Raw genomic sequence first — 27,578 nt, 5'->3', positions numbered from 1 at the left:
ATTAGAACCCTTGATCTTGGTGTTATAACAACTTGCTCTCACCAACTCAGTGAACCAGCCAGCCCATATTTAATCAATTTTTAGTCTTATCTTTATTATTTCCTTCCCACTCTTCTTTGGGTTTAGTCTGTTCTTTTTCTAATTTAGTCTATTAATATAAACTTAAGACTATGAATTTCCCTCTAAGAATTGTTTCTGATTCACTCCACAAAAATTCATATGAGTTCAGCATAATGTGTTACATTTAAAAAATACATTACTGGATCTAATTTGCTAATTTTTGCTTTGGAAAAATTAGTTGGATCCATACTTCACACCTCACACCAATAAAAACAGCAAATGGATCTAAGACTGAAATATGAAATATGAAACCATAAGCATTCTAAAAGATAACATGAGAGAATTCCTTTGTAACTCACAGTGGAAAAGCCCTTTCTGACTATGACTTGAAATTAGAAGCCATTAAAAAAAAAAGATTAATAAATTTGACTACTTAATTTTTTTAAACCTTAGCAGGGCAAAAAGAAAACCTGAGCAAATTCAAGAAAATAACAAATTAGGAAAAATTATTTGCAATTCATATCACAAAGGGCTAACATTTCCTTAACATACAAAGGGCTCCTAGGAATCAATAAGTGTCACAACCAGTGGCATGCTGGTAAATGTTTAATAATCAGCTGGGGGAGGTATCTACTGATGTATGCTGTTTTTCAATTTCCATTGTGTAAGTATTCCCATCATGGTCCATTTCAGGCTATTGATGTGATGTCAAACAGCTTACAAAATTCCTGAAAATTTATCAATGACTCAAGAACTGGTACAGGCCAGCTCCAGCATACCACTGCTGCAGAAGAATGGGTAAAGGCCAAGAACAGATAGAAGACAAAAGAGAAATGGCTGTTTATGTATGAAGTAGTGTTCATTCTTAGTCATAAGAAAAATAATGAAAATGACATTAAGAATGCCACTTATCACTTACCAGATTGGCAAAAATCTAAGAATTTGGTAACATTCTGATATGTAGGGAATCAGGTACTCTCATCAGTTGTTGGTGAGAGCAAACATTTGAACTACTATAGAGGATGATTTGGCAATACCTACCACAAACAAACATATACACTTTTTGACTTGACAATTCCTCTTTGGGTAATTTATCCATTTGCATACTTACAAAGTGATGTATATAAAAGGTTATTCATGGCAGGAGAGTTTGTAACAGCAAAACTCTGGAAACAACCCAGTGTCTATCAATAGGGGACTGGTTAGATAAGGTTAATCATACAGCAGAATGTACTACAGCAGTAATAAAGAATGAGGAAGTTCTCTCTAATCCAATATGGAAAGATCTTAAGATATATTAAGGGAAAATAAGCAAGATGCAGAACAGTGTGTGTAAATACAGTATCTTTTATGTTTTAAAAAAAGGGAGAAAATATTTTTATATTTGCTTCTATATGCAAACAAACCCTGGATAACAATGAAACTAAGAAGAGTGGTAACATTTTCGGGCTGAGGAAAAGAGGTGGTAAGTAGGCAAATGAAAGACAAAGATTGGAGGGGAACTTTTAACTATGTACCTTTTTATATTTTCTGAGTTTTGAACTAAGTAAAAGTATTGCCTAGTCATAAATTTATATTTTTATAAATCTCCCACTATATGAATTTTCAAATACTTTTTATTACATTTTAGGCTATTTTTATTAGGTTCGTAAAAATTTAGAACTATTAAATCTTCATGATTTATTATACTGTATACAGTATACTATTATATAGCAAATCTCTTCAGTAATGCTTTTTGCCTTTTTTTGGTCTAATTACTAAAAAATCTTCAAAAGCTTCCTTCTATTATATATTTCTCATTCTTTGTCTTTTAACCTATCTGCAGCCTTATATTTTAGATTTGTCCCTTTAAATACCACATAACTAGATCTTTTTAAAACATCAAGTCTTGCAATCTTTCTCTTGTAACTGGGAAGATTGGTTCACTTGAGCTCATTTCTACCATCTTATATGCATGCTTTTTATTCATCTTGATTTTTTATTTTCCTTTTACTCTCTTTTGTTTCCTTCTTTGGGACTTGATTTTCTAAAGATACGGTTTACTACCTCTAAAGTAATAATCTTGTAGATTAGAATAATAATACTAGAAATGCAGCTTCTATTAAATCATACTTTTGGGAGGGAAGGAGTAATTTTAAGCGCTCCTTCCTTTTAAAAAGTAAACCTTTTTATTTTGAGATAATTATAGATTCACATACAGTTGTAAGAAATAATAGATCCTATATGCACTTTACCCAGGTCCTCTCAATGGTAACATGACAACAGTACAAAATCAGAAACACAACAGAGACATGATATGCTCCATTGATCTTATTCAGATTTCCCCAGTTTTATTTGTACTAGAATTTAACCTCTGGCTTTCCTTTGTGGGTAGTCTCTTTTTCCCTCTGGCTGCTTCTGATAACATCTTTTTTTCTCTTTGGTGTTTTGCCATTTCACTGTGATGTGTTTAACTGTATATTTCTTTTTGTACTGCTTGGTATTTAACAGATGGATTTCTTTTACCTGTGTTTTAGTGTCCTTCATCAATTCTGGAAAATTCTCAACCATCATCTCTCATCTCAAATATTGTCTCTGCCCTATTCTGTCCTCTTAAACTCCAATTAGACATATTAAATTTCTTTGCCATCTTCCATGCTACTTAACAGCTCTATTATATTAACCAATCCTATACTGTAGTCTGGATAATTTATTCCTATCTGTCTTAATTCATAAATTCTTGCTTCAGGGGCCGGGCCGTGGCTCACTCGGGTGAGTGCGGTGCTGATAAATTCTTGCTTCAGCTACATTGATCCTGCTGCTTTATTTACTCAGTTTTTAATTTTAATAATTTATTATATTTTCATTTCTAGAAGTCCCATTTATTCTTTTTCAAAACCTGGTTGGTCATTGTTGATAGTCTCTTACTCTCTTTCCAAAATTTATTTTTATTTAAATATTAAGACCATGAAATAAACACTTTTCTTGGAACTTTACGTGAATTATTTAAGATCTAAATTGAAGCTGAATTACTCCAAAGAAGATATATGTTTGCTTCTGCTAGTGTCTCATGGACAAAGTAATCCATAGCCAACTTAAAATGATTTACCTATTTGGATTTTTCAGACCACAAAGGCAGTGTAAATTCTGACCAGAATCCTGCATAAAGGTCTGCCTTATGGTTGCAAATTCTCAGGAGATTACTTTCCCCCTCCAACCAGTACCAAAGGTAAGGTGGGCAAATTTCCCTGTTGTCCTCCTCAGTTTAGTAAAGTTAACTTCTTGCTCTCCAATGACAATACAGATCTTAGATGGGCTTGGGTTTACCTCTGGTTCTTTAGGTCCTGTGCAGTCATCATAGTAAATGTCCAAGGACTCCAGGGTTCAGCCAAAAACCTCAGGATGAAAGCCAGCTTGGCTCTCACCTACTAGGACTCCTGCTTTTGCTTGGGTTTGGAGCTGTGTGGATTCACTGCTTTTATTCCAGATTGGTGATATGTTCTCAAGTGGGAAGATCATTCTGGCTACTAAAATGTATATATTGCTTAAAAAATGCAAGAATATTGTTTCATTTAAACACTTTAAATATTGTTATTTTATATTCTGTAACAGATCCTTAAGTCCTTAAGAGTTTATTCTGTTTTTATTCTTTTTCTCTGCAGCATCTCACTCATGATGGATGTAATTTTGGACTATGAGCTCACATTTGGATAATTTTAATCAGTGGGAAACTTGAGGAACCAGATTTCAGAGTGGCTTCCTCTGTGGAATGGGTGCTCCTGTCAGGTACTCTTAGGAGCAATACAAATCAGACCACTTTAATTCATCAGTTTGGAGTTTCCCAGACATCGTAGGTAATGTAAATTGACACCACAACCTGTGTGAGTAGAGAGCTTAATTACAAATTACTAGGAAGATATTTTTTCCCCTCTGTCCAGGGCAAAGTCAAAACAGACATCATGTCAATTTGAAGATAAAGAGAGGTTTCCCCCCATTAGTCTACATTTTCATGGAAATATAGCCCCTTGACAATGCTGGCTTAATGCCGACTCTGAATTTTCACCTTGGGTGAGATCAAGGTTGTGTTTTCTGTCTGCCTAGTAACTCACATTAATAACTAAACCCTCAGGGCAGCCTTAAAAATTAGTTCAAACTCATCACTCAAGTTTTTGATTCTCTTGTTGGTTTTGAACTTTCCTTACTTCTTTGGGAATGCAGCTATGTAGTTTAAAGGGCCTGTGTTATGCTGTGTTCAGATATATATTTATTTTATAGAAAGAGGTGTTTCTTACTTTGTTTTGTTTCCATTCTACTGAGTTGGCAATATTACTATAAATGCCTGTGTATGTTTTAATGAGATGATATAAAATGCTCTGTGGTCTTCAGTACAATAACATTCTACTCAATAAACAACCAATACTAAAAATATACTTCGGTTCTATATTATGATCTATTAAGTGACAGAGACAGAGAGAAAGAAGACAGCAGATGTGAAAGAAGAAAAAACAGTCAGCATAAGTATAAATAAATAAGTAAGTAAGTAAATAAATAAATAAATAAATAAATAAATAACTGTACAACAGAAAAAATTCTGGAGGGAGATGCATCAACAAATGAACCTAACCAGAAAAAAAGCAGACCCAGAGAAAAACAAAGAATTGTAAGAGGAGTGCAAAACCTTCAACTTTCATGGAATAAAGAGAGAATATTCACATCTTGTGGCCTTTTAATACTGCTGCTAAACACTCTTTTTTCAATCACACTGCCATTCTTCTATAAAAGATCCAAGACAGGAGAAATAAACCTGTGTACCAGGTTTAACTTGCATGCATGGGTTCCCATGACTTCAGGGTAGCCTAAGGAAATTGAAAAACTACTACACAGCCTCACATCGCTGGGGTTCTTTGTCCCCCACGTTTCAAAATTTTCAGCAAATTCCCTATTTACAGATTATAAAATTAAAAGGTCTTCTAAGTAAATCTCAATTCTCATCACATTATGACATTTTGGCATACATATCTGTTTTACATCTCACTGCTTGGGGTACAATTATACCAGCCTCTACTCTTACACGGTATTTTTGATAGAACAAAAAGTGGGAAACTTGATTACTTGTAATTGTGCTACCTATAACTACTCCTCCAAAGAGTGAGTTCCTTCAGATTTTTAAAAGATAAATGTAAAAGGCTTGACACATTCTTTTATTTTTTTAAATTTTTTTATTTTTTTGCAGCTGGCTGGTATGGGGATCTGAACCCTTGGCCTTGGTATTATCAGCACCATGCTATAACCAGGTGAGCTGTCTGGCCAGCCCCTCTTTTACTTCTATATACAGACGTATATATTTTTTCCATTGTGTAAAAAGGCCAATTATTTAACATTCAGAGTTCTTGGATAAAAAGACAGCAATACCAAATATTTTATTTCTCAGTAAAACTGAACTAAAATCTAAGTTCAGTTAAAAATCTAATTGTTTATTATTAAAATATAATATATAACTATAATTACATATAATTAACATATAATATATAATATGTAATTATTATAAAATCTAATCATTTATTTTGTGGAAAAATATGAATAATACTTTTCCTAAACATATTAACATTAATAAAATAGTATGAGTGCATTCATTCACCCTGTGATATCTAATCATGAGCATTCTCACGAACAACTAATAAACAATATAAATGCTTATTTCATCCAAATCCCCCAAATTTACTGAACATAATATAATGAAAGATAACCCAAAAATAAACTTTTGTCCAAAAGTTGTTTTAGTTCTTTAAAAGAATATTTTTTAGTCATTAATGTTAGAAGGGTCCCTTGATGTATACAATAAATAACTCCTGAAGAATACATATTTTTCTCAATTACCTAATACAGTGTAATGTAATTGCCAGAATTCAAATGTACTGCCTGAACTTTTAATTTAGAGCACCCAACTACTAATTCAAGACCATATATTTGCCTCATAATAATGAAAGTATCTATCTCTTCTTGTCTTAGGAATTAGACAGTAATATATTTAACAGACTTACTAACAAATTTTGTGTGTGTGTGTGTTTTTTTACTTATTAACAAATTTTTTAAAATCCTATAATAATTTCAAAACTACAGATGGGAAACTCATACTGACAAGACACCAAGTGTTACTGGGGCCTTGGCCTAATAACTACTGGTGGCTTTTCTAAACATCACTGGCTCTCTAAATTTCATTGCTGAAACAAACAGAACAACAACAGCTTATAAGTGGTCAATTTTACAGGTCTCCCAGGGACATGTGTCCTGTCCTTCTCATCACAGTAGGCTCTGCCTGGCCAGTGTTGTCAACAGCCTGCGCAGCCCTGGTACAGACACTGACATGCACTGTGCTCCACCAAAGAAGCTCTTTATTGTCTGATTCTGAGCTCTATAAAATTAAGGGCCCACATATCATGCCACCATTCTCCTACCAAAAGGAGAACTAGAAAGAGACTTAGTCTCTTACATAATAATTGAGACAGCAACTCTGACCTTGCTTAGGGCAGTGGAACTGAGAAAAAATAAAAAAAGTTAACAATTCCTAGGGCTGGGTGGAAAAACAGGCTGATTTCAATTCTGTTATATAGGCACGTGAAATCAGGGCATTCCGGGAAAAAATATAATTTCCCACATAATGTCTCGCTTTCCATTTTATCTTCATTATTCTAGTCCACTCCCCCACTTCCCTTCTAGTGAGGCTGAGGAAACACTTAGGATTGTCTCTTCGGGAAGGAGAGACATAAAATTACTCCTATCAGCTGAATAAATGAAGAAAATGATCACCCAGCTTCACAATCACACCAGCCTCAGCTTTCTGCTATCACAAATGAGGTTCTGGTCATGACAAAGGTTCTTGTCCATCTCTTCATTTTGGAATCTCTTCATTTCATAACCTTTTCCAACCCTAAGAACCACCAGTGAGACTTGTAGGAAATTCAGATTCTCTGGATCCTTCTAAACTTAATCAGCATCTTCAGGAGATGGACCCAGGACTGTTTTTTTAGTAAGCATCCAGGTAATTCTTATAGATTAGTTTGAGAAACATTGATATTAGGACTATGTTCACCTTAAAAAAATTCCATTCCTATTTTTTCCTTTATGAGTCCCTTGGGAAGCAGCATATGGATTAAAAGAACCAAATTGGGCAGATTGAGCTAAACCCAGTCCACTTTGCATGCTTGCCCTTTAGGGTGGCTAAATAATATATAAAAATGAACTAGCTGTTCCTAATTGTTAAATCATCACCCAAATGGTGGTGGATCTAAGCCACTATCTTAAGAGAAGTTTCCTCTCAATTTCAATTATTTGAAGTACTGCCATGCTTTCTAACTTGATACTTTGCAAAGGGATGGTAATGTCTGGAATGGGCTAGACTAAAATAGCTGTGTCTAAAATTAAAAAGGCAATGCCAAATCAGAAAGAGTTTCTTGAGAATGGCATAAAAAGAAAATAAAGTAAATTTGGATAGGGCTATTTCTTTCACCACGCTATATCCTTGGTGTGTAGTATAGAACACAGCATATAAAAGGCATCTAATACATGACTGATGAATTAATGAGAGTGTAAATGAATGAATGGGGAGCATGTGTCAGTGATACAAATAAAAATGGCATCATATGATTCAGTGGTACTTTTAGGGGAAAGAAAAGTTGTTTTTAAAAAAAAATTCTTTCAATTACCTGGTAGAAAATCTTTACCAGCCTTTAACCTGAGTAACTGACATTGAAATTTATTTTCAAAACAGGACAGGCAAATCCTGAGAGGCCCACAAAAGCACAAAAGAAAAGGAAAGGAAAGAAAAAGAACAAAAGCTAAGGTGGTGCTTCAGGAGCAATAAAACCCAAGACAGGCAGCCCACGAGGACATAGCACACAATGTGACATCAGTGCTCCTCCCGAGTGTGGACTCAGCATTAAAAACCACGAACAGCATATTTCAGTGTCAAAATTCACAAAACAAAGACTGAGCAAGAGAGGCAGAGAAGTCACATAGAGGCAGGGTAGGGAAAACCCAGTGGAGACAGGATGGAGAAGAGAGGAGGGAAAACAGCGTGCAACATCTCATGCAGGGACCTTGGAGAGGACAGTGGGCACTGGGCAACACTCGGTGAGAACAGAGGACCAGAGGAAGCGAGACACAGCTCAATCACAGAAACAAACCGCTTACCCTCCGCTTTAGTGGTAGTACCATCTTTAAGCAAATTAAAAAACAAGGAAAGGGATAACAGGGAACAGTTAGTAACATTCAAAAAATTAAAAAGCAGAATGTTATTAGCTACTAAAAAGGCAAAAGTACAATTTAAAACAAAATTGAAAGGGAACCCAGTTCAACAGCAAAGCAGAGTCTGGAGCAAATAAGTGCCTTATATTGAAATTAGCTTAGCATGGTATAACATATTTTTGTCTTTGGAAAATAACACAAAAGGGCAACCCAGGGTAGTGCCACAGTTGGAAGAGTGATTGTTGTTTTTTGTGTTGGCCAACTCTTACCCTTGTAAGAGTTCCTTTTTCTTGGAAGAAAGTACTAGTAGAAAGGAGGTGCGGAGAGGAGGGACTAAAAACTAAAATACTGAAGAGTCACCTAAAGGGCAGAGGCAAGTAAGAAGCCCAGAGAAGCTAGCTCTAGCAAGACCTATCCCAACTACACGTCCAGCAGCAGAAGCTCTCGCGCATGGTACCTGCGTCCAGGCCTACGTACTCCATGTCTTCCCTCATGTGTCTGGATTCTAGAATTTGGAAAAGGACCATCAGCTTTAATGCTACATTTTTGCATAGACGTCACGTGTTAACGTAAGTAGTAACTGTAACAACTTTTCAGTAGGATTACATTATATTTCAGTTTTTTGGTGTTTGGTTTTGGTACATAATAAGGAAAGTAGAGGTAGAATTCTCAGGAATTGATAAGAGAATCTGAATATTCCAGTCTTGTTCTTTGAAGAGGTTACACACTGGGCTGAAAACTTAACATAAGTGCTTCTGAAGGGTGAGTTCTATACCATCAGACCAAAAGACCTGGAGCTTTCATTAGCACTGGTGGAAGCCTATAGGATCCATACTCAAACACCCCAAATACACACACACACAAAAAACCAAAGACTACTGAGTATTCTAACAGCTGGTTTTTACTCTCATTTTCCAGCACTGAAACAAATACTAATTACACATACTAAAGGTGGATCAAATGTACTGAAACACAGGAAAGTAGTTAAAAACTGAATTAAATTTAACACAACTAATTCACCACAGGAGAAGAGTTGTTACTTCTCCCTTGCTCAGTAATTACATATCAACATAATATCATAATGCTCCTACATAATGATATTTAAAAAAAAAAAGTTCTTTTTGGGTTTCTTCCCAATGGAAATATATGTGTGTATGAGGTATTTCCACAGAGAAAACAAGATTGAGTGAACAAATATTCCCGAACATATACCCTTCAAATCAATAGTGTTCCCATCACAATCACACTTTCTTCCACCTTACAGGACAGTTTACAAAGGACCTTTATGTAATTTCATTTATCCTATCATGTATCTGAGTTAGGTGGCTATCATTACAAGTAATTTATGGGTAGGGAAAACAGACTCAAAGGTTCCATGGCCTGCTCAAGGTCACAGAGCTAATGAACGGCTGACCCAGGAACCTTCCCTAGGTGCTGTTCTCTCACTGTGCTTCCAAAGCTCAAACCATTTTCAGAACATTCATTCTAGAAGTGACTTTGGAATTCACTTGTAAGCCACATAAGTAATTGTCTCAGTATTTCATGAAGTTTAAATTTTATTCATTTCCTTGAAGTCCAAAATAAAACCAATCCAGCTAAGTCCACAGATTTTGACTTTGGATAACTTGGTCTCCATAAAAATAAAATGAAATAAATGATAAGCCTTACACATAGTAGGTGTTAAGTGTCTGATGAAAAAATGAGCAATTGACCCACCATTATGTCACATATTATAATCTTTGAAAATAATTTTAAAAAAATCTTTTGGGCAATCATTAGAGTGACAGCTTGTACCTAAGTGACACATGGAAGGACAACACTCTTGTACTGGTGTGGGTTAAGGAATGTTGGTTAAGGAATCCATCACATTCCATTAGAGTCTCCTGTCACTCGCCCCAGCCACAGCGCCTCCCCTACTCTGGTCATATTCTCAAATTGAGAAACACAATGATCTGGTAACTACCCCCTCACCGAACCATTCTGGCTCTGCTCCCACCAGTGTCAGGAGGGGAGAAAATCTCCAGCTTTGGAGCTATGGGAGGTGGCTTAGGTACTAAGCTTGCCACGAAGGAGGAGGAAGAGAGCTAAGGGCGGATGGGCTCAGTGCCCCACACCCTAACAAGCACAAGTGTACTTACTCATCACTAAAAAGGATGGTGCTCCAGAGAAAGGAACTCACCAGAGGGTGGCTGTTAGCCGGCAGTAAGTGTACAAAGCTACCTACGCTTAAAAATCAGCCCTCCAACAGTGAGAATTCCCTCAATTATGGTTTTTTGTAATTAGCTAAGGGTAAGCGTCCTCTGGACCAGAAGAATGGGAGGGAGGGGTGGCAGAGGGTGTGGTTACCTAAGGATGCATATGACCCTGGAGGCAAAGCCGCTGCAGAGCTGAAAGGAGCCGCTCCCGAAGATGAGGAGACTTTGGATTTGGCACTGGCTGCTGCATTCACATCAATATCACTTCGAGACCGCTGCAGGGACCCAGTCGTTGACACAGATTTGGTACTAACTGTAGAAGCTTTAGTGGTGAAGGAGGAAAGATTAGTAAGGACTACATAAAATTTTAAACATACATTGTTAAAACTTGATGTTATTTTGCTTTTCTTGAAAACAAATACCAAGTTTTAACAAATATTGGAGCACACAGGACTGACCAAGTTTCTGGTGGTCACTGAAGACAGAGTTCAGGCAATGCTTGAAGGGAACTAAAAGTGACCTCAACTGTAACATATCTATTACATATGTTTTCTTGTACTCAAAGACTATAAACCCCAAAGAAATGGACCATATTTCTGGTTCCTATGAGGAGAAGTGCAATCATGACAAATGTTCCTGCCTGGCCAGCCTCCTCATGCTGTGGCATAAGTGTGCAGTGGGCTCTCACTTACAGAGCCCCTCCTGGACACATGCCACCCTCCCACCTCTGACGGCCACCAAGCTGCTCCTACTGCTGCTCAAAACATCACCAGTTGTTTGCATTCTCTTACCAAGCGATCAGAGAAAGGAGCAGCACTATTTGTGGCAGAATCAACATGCTGGAAGGAGGTGGGGGACAAAAGGTCACAGAGCTTAATCTCTGTCTGCCTGTCATCCTGACAGTGTCCTTGGCAGTGAACGACCCCTGGCAAAACGGCACTCTGCTGCGGACAGAGGAGCCAGCACAGCAGCACACTACTCACACTGAGAAGGAACTGAGAGCAGGCCACTGGACTGGCTTCCTGCACCTGAGCAGCCTCTTGGAGCTGCAACCCCTCGCCCCCCGCCTCCGAGGCTGACCTGAGGCTGAGAAGCAGGCCTGCTCCGTGGCTGCTAGTCTTACCTCTAGATGTGGTACTTCCAGTAGGACTTCTTTTGGCAGGGAGTGGCCGACTAAAAATAAAGGTACATATCTGTTTATTATCAAATGTGCATTTTATCTGCATTAACATGAGTACAAACTACAACAGGAAATTATGATAATAAAGAATTATTTTAGAGTTTTCACAATTTTTCAGGCAATTTGGACCACAATAAGCGCTTAATTTCTGACAAAGCTTTGGCATTATATATTGGACTACCTTTCAAACATGGAGAGGAAAATAGAAACTAGAGGCAGAAATTAGAAATACAGAGCAAAGATGATACCACACTAAGGCCTAAACTTTGAATACCCTCCCTACGCAAACTTGTCTCCAGGCTGACACTTCCCTCCTCTTAGAAGACGCTCTGAAGCATTAATGTTCCCGCTACTCTATAATTCACTCATGTGGTTCTAAAGCTATATTCTAGGGCTGCCACATAAATTTAACTGAAAACCACTTATGGCAGAGACCAAGGCCACCTATTTCTTACCATTCCTCATGTACCAGAATCTACTTGAAGTAAGAATCTGAGTTATAATAGGCACACCCATGTAAAAACACAGCTGGAATTTGTGTTTTCATGCAGCAAACTTTTAAATGTAAAATCTCAGAGTAATGAAAAGCAAGGCTGAATTGCTTACTTCAGACTCTCTTGAGAACTAGAAGACGAGCGGTCAGATTGAGGCAGAGACACTATGCTGTCCGAGTTCTTCAAATGTGACTGCAGGGCTTTCTGGTAGGAGGACTCCAAGGTGTGGTATAAATGCTCTGCTTCTCGGCTGAAGTGACTGTGGAAACCCCAATAACATCTAGGGAAAACACACAAATTCCTGGGCTAGTCTGTGGATCCTAACAGGTCTTTCGCAGAGCTCTGGAGTATACCACATAACATTTTCAAGGACTAGAATCTTCAGTTTACCCTCTGACAGTTAGTAACATGGTATAAGGAAGAGAGGGTGAACAAAGGCAGCCTGGCATGAATTCTGGCCCCACAACTTACTGGCTTTTTGACACTGGGCAAGCTACTTAACTTTCGTATGTGATAATTCCTCATAAATTTAAAAATGAGCATTCTGTGGTATTCTTAAGTACAGTTTATATTCAAATAATATCACTCAGTCAACCTCCTAAACAAAAAACTAGAGAAATATTCTGAAATAGCCTTTGGGGGTCATATTTAAAAGTCACGATTAACAAAATATGTTCAAGTAACTTAATGAATTTTCAATAAGGCAAACCACACAATGCATGAGAAATAAAAAGTGGTTAATAAAAAAAGTAGTATACAATAAAAACTTACTTTCTGGCTTCTATCCTTGCTTCAGAATCGGCATCATGTATTCCTTTCTTTATTGTTTCAGCTAATACTGATATGTGCCTAGGTATTTAGAAAAGAAAGCAATAACAATCATAAATGTATGGTTTTATGCAGATGAAATCAGTTATGAGAAATAACTTCAAAATGGCAACATGGAACTTAGAGCCTCTATGCCAAGGTGAGTCAATTAACACATAGCTTAGATCAGAATACTCTTTCAGGTCCTTTAACTTCTAATCCTGTCCTAATACCCTATTCCCAGCCCCAACCCACCCACATCTAAGAACTGTGATAACCCTGATCTCTTGTGTGATTTTTTACAAAACAGCTGATTTTTTTCAAGCCATACTTATTTATTTAGTTCAATCTTTTATAAACTTGAATAACAAAACACTGTTTTTCCATGGTCAGAACTAGTTTCTCTGGAAATTATAATGAGATAATCAATTTAATACTAAATAGGCTGTCTGAATCACATTTCTATAATGAAATAACATTTTTTCAAGTTCACCTACTAAAATATCTTGCTGAATTTTTTAGTTTTAAGAGAAGGGAAATGACTGGAATGAATAGTTTCAACAAGTTCGGACAACAAAGACTAGTGACCAATTTGACCAAACCCTTCAAAGTCCTTGCCTCACTCCTTCATACCTTCAATAAGTCCTTAGTGAAGACCTGCTAAGCGGCAGGCAGAGCGAGGAGGTGAGTGAACACATGAGGCTACATCTGGGTCTTCAGGCTTTTCTGTTCTGCTCACCTGTGCCCACATTAAATCCCTCATTCCACTTTCCACCTCTATATTCCAAAACCACCACCAAATAGAATATAATACCCAAGAAATTAAAGAACAGGAAAGTACTGAAAAAACGTAGATATATTTATTTTCAGATGAAATTTTACCTCTGGGAAGCTTGGCTTTGTTTCATCTCTGACCACTGCAGCCTGGAATGGAACTCCTACTACTTAAAATTCCACTACTAATCAAATATTTAACGTTGTAAAGTTCTTCACAAACTATGCAATGCATCATTAAAAAGTGTGTGGCACAACATCATCATCTGTTGTCTCCAAATTTAACTCAGAAAAAACAAGAGGCACCTATAAGTTGACAGGAACTAAAAATATGAAAGAAGGAATCTCAAAATTAATAGAGACACGCTTCTTCAAGAATTCTGCCACAATTCTACTTTTTATCATGATGATGTGAAAATCACCATATGCCAACATGAATAAAGAGAGAACTGCTGACTCTTATACAGCAGGAGAAAAAAAACCAAAACTTTCAAATGACCAAACTTCCTTTAAGGACTTGAGACACCCTGCCTACTAAGAGCAGCTTTAAACATTCCCCTCATTGGCACTGTTACCAATGTTGTGGGCAGGGTGAGTCATCCTGACTTGGTTGTCATAGTACACATCTGCCTTCATCTCTGGGCACACTAAACTGGTGAAATTCACTAAAAGCTTCTGCCAATAGTAGGGGCTCACATCAGTGAAAACAGAAGTAGTCACGGAAACAAATGCTCAGATTCCTTCGTTTCTTATAGAATGTGGGTTAGACCACTCACTAGGAATTTGATCTCATTTCAGAGGAAAAAACAATTTCAAATCGGATGCTCACCGTTCCAGTGAATGTGTCTGCCATTCTTGTAAAAGCAAATCTAAAAATTCAAAACAGCGCCTGAAAAGTGTTAAGAAATATATAACATATTAATGTGTATGTTAGAGAAAATGAAATAACATTTTTTAAGTGACTCAACACTACTCTTTATAACTGGTAAATTTATTCTAATTTTTATGATCACAAAAACGGAACATAAGAGAGAAATCAGAACTGACTGAAAACCAAAGCAAATGAAGTAATTAAGCACCTATTGTGACCACAGGGACAGGTTACAAGAGTTTCCCTCCAATCAGAAACTTGAGATTCATGGCAACATTACTGAAAGGGCCTGTCATTGTCATCTAGTTTTATACTATCCTAAATAACATGTTAATACAAAATTTACCCAAGCACAGAAAATCAATATACATTACTGAATCAGAATCTTTCTCTCCTAGTAATCTTAAATAATATTAAACATTTAAAACATGAAATTTTATCCATGGAGGGAGATTTAGAGTTTGTTTTGGTTTTTAAACAATTCAAAAATAACGAGGGGTGGAGATAGTGAGAAATTGGTACAGGGCCGCAAAAAATGATTACATTGTGTAATGATAAATATAGGAATTTTTTAAAAAGTAATAATAATATCATTAAGTGAGTGCTTACTATGTGTCCCAGACTCTATGCCAAGTACCTTCTATTAAGAAAACAAACAAAAATGAGGAAACTCTTTAAAATTTACCTTCTAACTGCTACAGACTTAGAGGTACAGTTGCTTGTTATGACAGGTATTAGCCTAGGGATGTGTGTGTGCTGTTGAGAAGAACAAAAAACAGAGATGAACACTTGTAAATACAAAACAAAACAAAACACTACCTTACTAATCTACTTATATTCAGATTAGAATGTCAATCAAGTTTAAAAAGAAAAAAGAATTTCACTAAATATTGCCAAAGGCCATAACAAAATTTATGGAGCCAAGAACAGGCAACATGACGATATATAAATTATAAGTGTAAAATCAAAACAATCACCAGTATGAGGTGTAAATGATCTGAGTGGTACACATCTGACTAGGTTCAAAAGGAATCATCAGATCAATATATTTGATACCATTTCAAAGGAAATGTCCAATAATGACTTTGGGTTTAATATTTGAAGTAGGCAGTACAGAAACAGTAAGAACTACAAGTAATACAAAGTAAGTAACCCACAATAATCAAGAATATTCTGGATAGATTTTAGTCAACATCATCAAGCTCCAAAGTTTCAAGAGTTGCCTCTGGGGAAAAAGAACTTGAAGGTGGAAAGGAGGTACTGTGGAAAACTCTTATTTTAAGCCTTTGTGAACTATTAGGTTTTACTGAAAACTTGTGCATAAATTATTTGGATAATTATTTAAATTTAAATAAATACATTCAAAGAAAACTTAACTGAAGAGAACATTTTGTTTCTGTGCTTATGTGCAGTTAATTAAATACAAGTTTAGGATGAATAGCAAAACCACAAGCACAAGTACCTTAAATGGAAGGACTAGGATTAAGGGGGGAAGAATAGGAGTAACATCTGAGAGACAAGAACACAATACAAACTCCAAAGCAGATGCAGATGTTCAAATATTTAAAACCAATGGTAAGTCAATGATCAATACTTCAGTAATTATATACCATACCCACAATTCATACAAAAAATTGTAAAAAGCTCATATGCTAGAATTAAATGGGGGAAAAAAGATGATTAAGAACATGATTCCAACTATATATAATCAGTGTAATAAAAAATGCCTCTAATATTTCTTATCAGCCATCAATATTTACTAATTGCTTATTTTATATATGGCCCTTCTACATACTTACCCGAATGATTAACCTAACAGCTACAACACCAGACGTGGCCATAATTTTGGCACTATTTGGAATTAAATTAAAGATAGTTGGCATAATGGCTTCAGCTCCATGGTCAAACTTATTCCCCAGAACTGATGACAGATGCCTACAATAAGAAATGAATACTGGACTTTAGTTATATTTCTTACAAACAGCCAAGCATATAAACTGCTTAACCTTTTAGAGGCTTCAATTTAAAGTGTTCTAGGGATAAAGGGCGAGGGTCTAAGTAAGATACTTTAAACTTTAAAAATATTTCCAGTGTGCAGGTAAAGAATTTGGCAAATAGACATTAGCCCAAGAGTTCTTTCTTAACCATTTCTAACTAATTAGCCTTAAAATAGCAAAAAAATTCTCATATAATAATAAAACATAAATATGAAAAAGCTCCATCGCCCCTTTTTTCTTTTGCTCTTTCATGTTTAACATAAAATATTCAGGCTTCAATATCTAACAGCACCCAAAACTCTATAAACAGTTGCAAATGCCACATTTGAGCTCTGCTGCTTTGATATTCTGAAATACACTCTACCACAAAGTTTTAGCTTTGATCTCTGATACGGGTTTAGCTGGATAAAATTTTATGGCAGTACATGACTTTAACTCAGAAACAAACAAACATCCTGACAATCATACTATATCCTGCCAGCGAAAATAAATGAAATATTTGAGAAACAGAATTTTATAACATTTCAATTTTCCATATTATTAATAACTGCTTCAAGTTTAAAATAGAGGACTCAGAGCTATAAATAAAATTTAAACTCTGTCACGCTTTACATAACTGGCAGGAAACATGTACTGTATAAGTACTGACAGAAGAGTTAACTGGAATGGGTCTCGGAGACTAGTCAGAAGATATGATAAAGAGACCCAGCTGTCATGTTCAACTAGCCATCTCTGAAACTCTGTGGTGAGACTACTTTATGGTGAATGAGAATGCAGAGCATTGCAGTCCTTACCCCAACGTGATGCAAGCCTCCCGCACCACCTGAGACCGCAGATCCTTAGCAGAGAGTTTAAAAGCTCCGTCCAAAAGACGCAAATGTTGAAAGAAGTTATCATACTCAGCAGCACCGGCCAAAAGTAAAGATCTAATCTTTTTTAGCTAAAGGGATAGAGAAAATCCAGAGATATACAAAACAATTCTTAACACTGAATATATAAGAGAAGCCATCAAATATAAAAAAGATCAACATTAAAAAAAATTTTCCCAAGAGAATTCAGCCACTTAAATACTAGCTAACACACTGTATATTACAAGACCAAATAATTTTTAAAATGCAGTATTTATGATAAAAATATTGCAATTTCAACAAAACGTGTTTTTAAAAATTGGAAAATCTTAGTGTATTTATAGATTCTATAGTACTAATTATAAATAACTAAAAACCTTCATTTTGGCTTGTAAAAATCTGGCCCTAAGCTTACCTTTCCCCAAACACCACTGCAACTTCCATTTATTTAATGAATCAAAGGAAGAAGCATTTCTAGAGTGTTTCTATATTATCTATCTTCCACTGCATCATTATTAACTGGCAAGTTTTTTTTTTTTTTTTTTTTGTGGCTGGCTGGTACCGGGATCTGAACCTGTGACCTGGGTGTTACAACACTGCACTCTAACCAACTGAGCTAACTGGTCAGCCCTGAATTTGAAACAGAATAACAATAATAGCAATTTTACCACCTCTCTTCTTCTGGGCCAACCAATGTAAATAAGCTTTCCACAGATACAACAGACCCTCACTTTAATGTTCAGCCTACTGATTATATCCACTTTTAAAAATAGAGGAGACACAATTTTCTATCAAGTGATATGTAGAAAGAAAAGAATATTTAGGAACAGACTTTGAAAATGACACTAAAAAGCCATTTTACTGGCAAACAATTACAAAATTAAATATTTACTAAGCGAGAGTGGAGGCCGTCACCAGACATTCCAGTTAGGTCTTTTTTAAAAGAATAGGAGATACACAAAAAGGTAAGTTGGTGTGTTTTAAAAATAGAAATAGAAATAAGGTACTCTACTAAAAAGGTAAAGGGTAAATATAGTTAGTTAATTTATATTTAAAGTATGTACTCTCTAAAATTCATTAGAGCTATCCTCCAATTTCATAAGTATTAGGAATACTTAAATAAGTCTAACGAAAATATAGTCACATGAAGTCAATGGCTTACAGCATTTACTCTCTGCTCCCAATCATGCTTGTCATCAGATAATATTTCCCTAATTTTGTTTATGGATTCCTCAAGGTCTCGGCTGGAATAAATCTGCAAGCAAAATTAATTTACAATTAATATAAGAACATCTGCACAATAAACAAAGATTATTTCTTAATCACATGCAGTCAAGAGCATTTATAAAATAAATAAAATGATTTCATTTTTAAGAAGTACCTATGGGAAAATATCTAGACAGGTTTGTCTGAGAATGAGTTTGAATGTGTACCCCTAGATTTGCTGCTATGTGTGAATAACCCTTGCCTCAAACATGGTTTTACTATAAACTTAACGGATGCTTTCATGTACAAAAGGAAGAGAAAGAAGCCTACCAGGAAACAGTCAGTGATGCATACGTCATTTATTATTGTTTAGTATTATTTATAAGATCACATTATACCTGTAATTTTAAATACTTTAAAACCTACTTCATTTATCCTTACATCTTGCTTATAAAGACAGGTAAGGTATAATCAACCAAGAACGATGCGTGTTGGGAAGGCCAAGTACTTAAGGATGAACCCAAGCCCCAGATGCTTGTCACATATCTATATACATATGGCAACCGAGGTGGCAAGGAGAGTTGTAAGTAACAGACAATAAATGCTGTGGGAATCCCAAGCACAGCAGTCAATGTAGGCTGAGAAAAAGGGTTAGCCCAATGAACAACAGGAGATACTGAGGCATGAAGCAGTCAGAGATGTGTGACTGTATCCCAACTTTTATAAATAATCTTTGCTTTATCTGTTAGGTAATTAAGTGAAGCATCAAAGATGGTATAATCTAAGCTTTTATTAAACCATTCTCTATAGCTTTTCAGACACCAAAATCCTTCAAATTTACAAATTTTTTCTAAGAAAAATCCCTGAATTCCTTTCTTTATTCTCCGATTTAACCCAATCATCTATTCTTTCTCTTTTATGTGACCTGACCCATCAACTCAATACTAAAGCAATCAACCTCTCTCTTGTTCTTACTGAAAGATAATCTTGGGCCTTGATTTTGGCTCTTCATTACAGCTATGAAAGGGTCCAACATTTTCTAGTCTGTATCTCAGATCTCCTGTAGTCTTGATAGTTAAAGTTACCTGACCTAGTAAAGAACTCTGCATATAGCAATGTGAAGAATAAGTCTACCCTTGTTTTGATTCATACTCAAATATCCTCACTCACCTGTACTACAGGTACATCATCAAACGCTTTAATAAAGTCCTCCTCATCAACAGCGCCAGCTCCTTCTTTTGCAGCTGTAAAAAAGATTAATTTTTAAAATGTAAACAATGTGCAACAATGTATAAAACATACATTGGAGAAGTCTGAATATACACAATCAAAATTACATTTTGGAAGACTTAGAAATATTTTTTAAAAGGCTTCATATAAATGTAAGTGTCATGGAATTGGCAAACTTTACTGACTTAATTCAAGATGAAGATGTACTTCTAACAATGCTATATACATTAGCTTAAGGTCACTTAGACTACTTGTTTAAGCAGGGAAAATCTGGGTTTCAAAAGATTTAGATAATTTATATTGTATTGATATATGAATCTTTTAAAAGATTCCTAACAAGCAGATATAACAGAAAATTTAATTCTTCAAGGTATAAATTAGATTATGTTTTATTGAGACTCCAACATAACAAATTTGTAAAATATTCAAATAAGTTCTAAAAAATTTAAGTTTCATGTTAACTTTATATTATTCTCAAAACATTTCCATTCCCTTGAACTCATGATAACTATGTCAATTTTCCATTTAAGCATCAGTTGCAAGTTTCCCCACAAAGTTGTTCTAAGACCTTGTACTTACCAGCCACAGAAAAAAAAAAAAAGGTTGTTTTAAGATGCTTTGTGTACTTAAAAGTTAATTGCTCTCATGTGGAGAAAGTTATTTCTTTTCACTAATATGAATTCCACTTCACATATGAAAATCAGGTAACACTTTATCAGATTTTTTTTTCCACAATAACATTTTCAAAATTGGTGTCTATGGTCATCTTTGTAACCCCTGTTAATGAGTTACATTGATTAGTCTGACTGCTGTTCTAAGAGCTTCTTACCAGATATGTATCTGGTGTTTGGGGTCCTGCTGGACTACCTAAACATAAAGGGCTTTAAAGACAAATCCAGGTATCAGTAAACGTGTATCATCACTCTATCAAGATTAGTCACACTGCATTGACAAGGTAACTATAAATGGAAGACGTACTACTGAGATGTGGTGCTCTGTGTCTGTTTCAGCATAAGGATTGGAGTCCACTGAGCAGGTAGGTCCTGAGCACCTCCTCTGCATAAGGTACCGTACCATGTACCCACATACTGTAGAGGACTCAAAGACCACAACGGTCCCTGAGACCATGGAATCGGACAAGGAGGAGTCAACCAGGAAATTCATGACTATGATATTAAACAAAATGGAAAAAGAAGGAGAGCAGGGCTCCGGGGGAAGACAGGGCTGATACTGCCACATAACAACCCAGTGGGGACTTCTGGAAGGGGTACAGGTAAGGGATGGGAAGTAAAGCAGTGGTCTGATCACACAGACATTTTTCAGGCTTGTTTGTTGAACTGATATTATCCAAGAATAGATCAATTGAAAGGATTAGAAAGATTAGTCAGCCATTGAAAGGAACAAAGTACTGATTCACACTACAAGGTAGATCAAGGTAGATGAAACACTGAAAATGTTTCCTTTAAGATGATTAATTTTGTGTCATGTGAATTTAAGCCAATAACAAAAAAATAAAATTTAAAAAAATGCACTGAAAAAAGATTTGAAAGAACTCAGAAGAATGACAACTAACCTAAGAAAGCAATGCTTCTCCTCCCTGTCCCTGATGTGAACCTCATTCTCTGCTGTGGGTACAGCTCTTCTAACAGAGATGCTGGGGGAGAGGAGTCAGCGTGGTGCCAGCTGATCCAGTTGAGATACCCACATTCTAGAGCCAGTCCAGAATTCAGGAAAGACCACCAGGAGACAGCATTCTAATGCTAATCCTTAGCACAGCTTTTACTTAGCCCATTCAGCTCTGGCTTTCTTTTTTTAAAAATTTTATTTTATTTATTTATTTATTTATTTAAATTCAAAGCTGATGCCATTTCTCTTGCTCTATGCTAAATGTAATGTTGGCATATACATTTTATTTTATTATTTTTTAAAAATTTTATTATGTTGATATACATTGTGGCTGATTATTGTTGCCCATCAGCAAAACCTCCCTCACTCCTCTCTCCCCCCCTCCTCCCCAACAATGTCCTTTCTCTTTGTTGTCATATCAACTTCAAGTAATTGTGGTTGTTAGATCTTCGTCCCCCCTCCTCCGGGTTTTTTTTGTGTGTGTGTATGAATTATATATTAATTTTTAGCTCCCACCAATAAGTGAGAACATGTGGTATTTCTCTTTCTGTGCCTGACTTGTTTCACTTAATATAATTCTCTCAAGGTCCATCCATGTTGTTGCAAATGGCAGTTATTTCATTCGTTTTTATAGCTGAGTAGTATTCCATTGTGTAGATGTACCACATTTTCCGTATCCACTCATCCGATGATGGACATTTGGGCTGGTTCCAACTCTTGGCTATTGTAAAGAGTGCTGCGATGAACATTGGGGAACAGGTATACCTTCGACTTGATGATTTCCATTCCTCTGGGTATATTCCCAACAGTGGGATAGCTGGGTCGTATGGTAGATCTATCTGCAATTGTTTGAGGAACCTCCATACCATTTTCCATAGAGGCTGCACCATTTTGCAGTCCCACCAACAATGTATGAGAGTTCCTTTTTCTCTGCACCCTCGCCAGCATTTATCGTTCATAGTCTTTTGGATTTTAGCCATCCTAACTGGGGTTAGATGGTATCTCAATGTGGTTTTGATTTGCATTTCCCGGATGCTGAGTGATGTTGAGCATTTTTTCATATGTCTGTTGGCCATTTGTATATCTTCCTTAGAGAAATGCCTACTTAGCTCTTTTGCCCATTTTTTAATCGGGTTGCTTGTTTTCTTCTTGTACAGTTGTTTGAGTTCCTTATGTATTCTGGATATTAATCCTTTGTCAGATATATATTTTGCAAATATTTTCTCCCACTCTGTTGGTTGTCTTTTAACTCTTTTAATTGTTTCTTTTGCTGTGCAGAAGCTTTTTAGTTTGATATAATCCTATTTGTTTATTTTTCCTTTGGTTGCCCGTGCTTTTGGGGTCGTATTCATGAAGTCTGTGCCCAGTCCTATTTCCTGAAGTGTTTCTCCTATGTTTTCTTTAAGAAGTTTTATTGTTTCTGGGTGTATATTTAAATCCTTAATCCATTTTGAGTTGATTTTAGTATACGGCGAGAGGTATGGATCTAGTTTCATTCTCCTGCATATGGATATCCAGTTATCCCAGCACCATTTGCTGAAGAGGCAGTCCCTTCGCCAGTGAATAGGCTTGGTGCCTTTGTCAAAGATCAGCTGGCAGTAAGTGTGTGGGTTGATTTCTGGATTCTCTATTCTATTCCATTGGTCAGTATGTCTGTTTTTATGCCAGTACCATACCGTTTTGGTTATTATAGCTTTGTAGTATAGCTTAAAGTCAGGTAGTGTTATGCCTCCAGCTTTATTTTTTTTGCTGAGCATTGCTTTGGCTATGCGTGGTCTTTTATTGTTCCATATAAATGTCTGGATAGTTTTTTCCATTTCTGAGAAAAATGTCTTTGGAATTTTGATGGGGATTGCATTGAATTTGTATATCACTTTGGGTAGTATGGACATTTTCACTATGTTGATTCTTCCAATCCAAGAGCATGGGATATCTTTCCATCTTCTTGTATCCTCTCTAATTTCTCTCAGCAGTGGTTTGTAGTTCTCATTATAGAGATTTTTCACATCCTTGGTTAACTCAATTCCTAAGTATTTTATTTTTTTGGTGGCTATTGTAAATGGGCAGGCTTTCTTGATTTCTTGTTCTGCATGTTCACTATTGGAGAAAAGAAATGCTACTGATTTTTGTGTGTTGATTTTGTATCCTGCTACTGTGCTGAAATCATTTATCAATTCCAGCAGTTTTTTTGTAGAGGTTTTAGGCTGTTCGATATATAGGATCATGTCATCTGCAAACAGGGACAGTTTGACTTCATCTTTTCCAATCTGGATGCCCTTCATTTCCTTCTCTTCTCTGATTGCTCTGGCTAGTACTTCCAACACTATGTTGAATAAGAGTGGTGAGAGTGGGCATCCTTGTCTAGTTCCTGTTCTTAAAGGAAAAGCTTTCAGCTTTTCCCCATTCAGGATGATATTGGCTGTGGGTTTGGCATATATGGCTTTAATTATGTTGAGATACTTTCCCTCTATACCTAACTTATAGAGGGTCTTTGTCATGAATGAGTGCTGAACTTTATCAAATGCTTTTTCAGCATCTATAGAGATGATCATATGGTCCTTGTGTTCGAGTTTATTAATATGGTGTACAACATTTATTGATTTGCGTATGTTGAACCATCCTTGCATCCCTGGGATGAATCCCACTTGATCGTGATGAATAATTTTACGTATGTGTTGCTGTATTCTGTTTGCTAGTAATTTAGTGAGGATTTCTGCATCTATATTCATCAAGGATATTGGCCTGTAGTTTTCTTTCTTGGTTATATCTTTACCTGGTTTTGGTATCAGGATGATGTTTGCTTCACAGAATGAGTTTGGGAGATTTGCGTCCGTTTCAATCTTTTGGAATAGTTTGTAAAGAATTGGTGTCAATTCCTCTTTGAATGTTTGGTAAAATTCTGCTGTGAATCCATCTGGTCCTGGGCTTTTCTTTGTTGGGAGCCTTCCGATAACAGCTTCAATCTCCTTTATTGTTATTGGTCTGTTCAAATTTTCTGCGTCTTCATGGTTCAGTTTTGGAAGCGTGTGTGTGTCCAGAAATTTATCCATTTCCTCCAGATTTTCAAATTTGTTGGCGTATAGTTCTTTATAGTAGTCTGGAATGATTCCTTGTATTTCAGATGAATCAGTTGTAATATCGCCTTTTTCATTTCTAATTTTTGTTATTTGAGTCTTCTCTCTTCTTTTTTTAGTTAGCCATGCTAATGGTTTGTCAATTTTATTTATCTTTTCAAAAAACCAACTTTTTGATTCATTGATCTTTTGAATTGTTTTTTGGGTTTCAATTTCATTCAGTTCTGCTCTGATCTTAATGATTTCTTTCCGTCTGCTAACTTTAGGTTTGGATTGTTCTTGTTTTTCTAGTTCTTTAAGGTGAAGTGTTAGGTTGTTCACTTGCCATCTTTCCATTCTTCTGAGGTGAGCATTTAATGCAATAATTTCCCCCTTAATACTGCTTTTGCAGTATCCCACAGGTTTTGGTATGATGTATCATTATTTTCATTAGTTTCTTTCAATAAATTTTTTGATTTCCTGCTTGATTTCTTCTTGGACCCATATGTCATTAAGTAGAATGCTGTTTAATTTCCATGTGTTTGTATAGTTTCCAGAGTTTCGTTTGTTATTAATTTCTAGTTTTAATCCATTGTGGTCTGAGAAGATACATGGGATAATTCCAATTTTTTTGAATTTATTGAGACTTGATTTGTGACCTAATATGTGATCTATCCTTGAGAATGATCCATGTGCTGATGAGAAGAATGAATATTCTGAGGTTGTTGGATGGAATGTTCTGTAGATATCTGCCAATTCCAATTGGTCTAGAGTACTGTTTAGATCTTGTGTTTTTCTACTGATTCTTTGCCTAGATGATCTGTCCAATATTGACAGTGGGGTGTTCAGGTCCCCTGCTATTATGGTATTAGTGTCTATTTCCTTCTTTAGGTCTAATAGAGTTTGTTTTATAAATCTGGCTGCTCCAACATTGGGTACGTACATATTTATGACTGTTATGTCTTCTTGATGGATCAGTCCTTTTATCATTAAGTAGTGTCCCTCTTTGTCTCTTTTTATGGTTTTTAGTTTAAAGTCTATTTTGTCAGATATAAGAATAGCTACTCCAGCTCGTTTTTCTTTTCTGTTTGCATGGTAAATCTTTTTCCATCCTTTCACTCTTAGTCTATGTGAGTCTTTATGGGTGAGGTGGGTCTCTTGTAGGCAGCATATAGTTGGGTCCTCCTTTTTGATCCAGTCAGCCAGTCTGTGTCTTTTGATTGGGGAATTTAAGCCTTTTACATTAAGAGTTGTTATTGAAAGGTGTTGATTTATTCCTAGCATTTTATTGGTTGTTTGGTTGTTTTAGGTGTCTTTTGTTCCTTGCTTTCTGATTTACTGTTTGGTTTCTGTGTTTGTTGGTTCCTTAGGTTGTAGATAGCGTTTTCGTTCGATTGTTTTCTCTTCATGAATGCCGTTTTTATTATACTAGTGGGTTTTGATTTTTCTTGGGTTTTTATGGCAATGGGAGTTATTTTTCAGGAGCCAAACCCCATACTCCCTTGAGGATTTCTTGTAAGGGTGGTCGTGTGGTAGTGAAGTCCCACAGCTTTTGTTTGTCTGAGAAATATACTATTTGACCTTCATTTCGGAAGGATAGCCTTGCAGGGTAGAGTATTCTTGGATGGCAATCTTTGTCTTTTAGTATTTTGAATATATCATCCCATTCCTTTCTGGCTTTTAGGGTTTGTGATGAAAAGTCTGATGTTAGCCTCATTGGGGCTCCCTTATAGGTGATTTGACGCTTCTCTCTTGCAGCTTTTAACATTCTCTCTTTGTCTCTGAGTTTTGCCAATTTGACTATAACATGTCTTGGAGAAGGCCTTTTTGGGTTGAATACGTTTGGAGATCGTTGAGCTTCCTGGATCTGAAGATCTGTGATTTTTCCTATACCTGGGAAGTTTTCTGCCACTATTTTGTTGAATATGTTTTCAATGGAATCTCCATTTTCCTCCCCTTCTGGAATACCCATGACTTGGATATTTGAGCGCTTAAGGTTGTCTAATATCTCTCTCAGATTTTCTTCAAAGTTTTTGATTCTTTTTTCTTTCTTTTTGTCTGCTTGTGTTATTTCAAACAGCCCATCTTCAAGTTCAGAGGTTCTCTCTTCAACTTCGACAAGCCTGTTGGTTAAACTCTCCGTTGTGTTTTTTACTTCTCTGAATAACTTCTTCAGTTCAGCAAGTTCTGCTACATTTTTTTTCAGGACATTGATTTCTTTGTACATTTCTTCTTTCAGGTCCTGTATACTTTTCCTCATTTCATCATGATGTCTAGCTGAGTTTTCTTGTATCTCATTCAGTTTCCTTAGAATTATCACTCGAAATTCCTTGTCAGTCATTTCAAGGGCTTCTTGTTCTATAGCATTTAGAGTTTGAGATTTATTAACTTTTGGTGGTGTACTTTCTTGACATTTTGTATTTCTGGTATCTTTTTTTTTGATGTTTATTCATTGTGGCAGGGGGTTTCACAGTCCACCGGTTTGAGACTATTGACTAACTAAGATGTTGCTGTGGTTGCCAATTTGGTATGACTACCTCCGTGAGTGCTCAGTTGGCCTTTAGTGCCTTGTGTGTATGGTTGCCTCGGGTCTTGGGCCTCTCCGGGCAGCCACCTTTCTGGTCAGCTTGGACTCTGCTGGGCTGCTGGATCACGTACCACAGGGTGTGTGATCTCTGTTGACCTTTCACTTCCCATGCAGGACTTCTCCCTGTTCCGTGTGCTCTGGCCCGGGCTGTTGGATCGTGCAGTGGCGACCCTACAGGGTGTGTGGTTTCTATCGAGTCTCCGCCTCCGTGGCCGCACGTCTCCCCGCTCTGTGCGCACTGGGCTGGGCTGGGACGTGTCTTCTGCAACCCTCGTCTATCAGCTGGGCCTTCAAGACCCTGCTCGGCACCGCCTCGCCCAGGAAGTCTACCAGGTTTGTGTTAGGCACAGACGACCAGTCGCTCTGGGTGCCTTTGTAGCACTGTGTAGATCTTTCTCGGGACTTATCACCTTCCTCCTGGTATCGC

At 36.5% G+C, this 27,578-nt stretch overlaps 1 protein-coding gene across 27 annotated transcripts in view; it reads right to left on the bottom strand.

Annotated features, from left to right (window-relative positions):
• Window positions 1-27,578, bottom strand: part of CLASP1 (cytoplasmic linker associated protein 1) — a 277,667-nt gene that overhangs the window by 86,181 nt on the left and 163,908 nt on the right. For 19 of the 27 annotated variants that reach the window (XM_063079348.1, XM_063079329.1, XM_063079319.1 and 16 more), the window contains 11 exons: window positions 19,826-19,899; window positions 18,612-18,704; window positions 17,396-17,541; window positions 16,404-16,539; window positions 15,290-15,360; window positions 14,563-14,622; window positions 12,924-13,001; window positions 12,265-12,432; window positions 11,602-11,651; window positions 10,630-10,800; window positions 8,741-8,788 (listed from right to left, as the gene is read on the bottom strand). In XM_063079348.1, coding sequence (XP_062935418.1) covers window positions 8,741-8,788; window positions 10,630-10,800; window positions 11,602-11,651; window positions 12,265-12,432; window positions 12,924-13,001; window positions 14,563-14,622; window positions 15,290-15,360; window positions 16,404-16,539; window positions 17,396-17,541; window positions 18,612-18,704; window positions 19,826-19,899 — 1,095 coding nt within the window. The remainder of the gene's footprint in view (window positions 1-8,740; window positions 8,789-10,629; window positions 10,801-11,601; window positions 11,652-12,264; window positions 12,433-12,923; window positions 13,002-14,562; window positions 14,623-15,289; window positions 15,361-16,403; window positions 16,540-17,395; window positions 17,542-18,611; window positions 18,705-19,825; window positions 19,900-27,578) is intronic. The other 8 variants (XM_063079388.1, XM_063079518.1, XM_063079539.1 and 5 more) reach the window with 1 other exon arrangement.

The sequence above is a fragment of the Cynocephalus volans genome, chromosome 1 (assembly GCF_027409185.1).
Source record: "Cynocephalus volans isolate mCynVol1 chromosome 1, mCynVol1.pri, whole genome shotgun sequence".
NCBI lineage: Eukaryota > Metazoa > Chordata > Mammalia > Dermoptera > Cynocephalidae > Cynocephalus > Cynocephalus volans.
The sequence above is the reverse complement of the archived record's forward strand: the minus strand, read 5'-3'. Positions and strand labels throughout refer to the sequence as shown.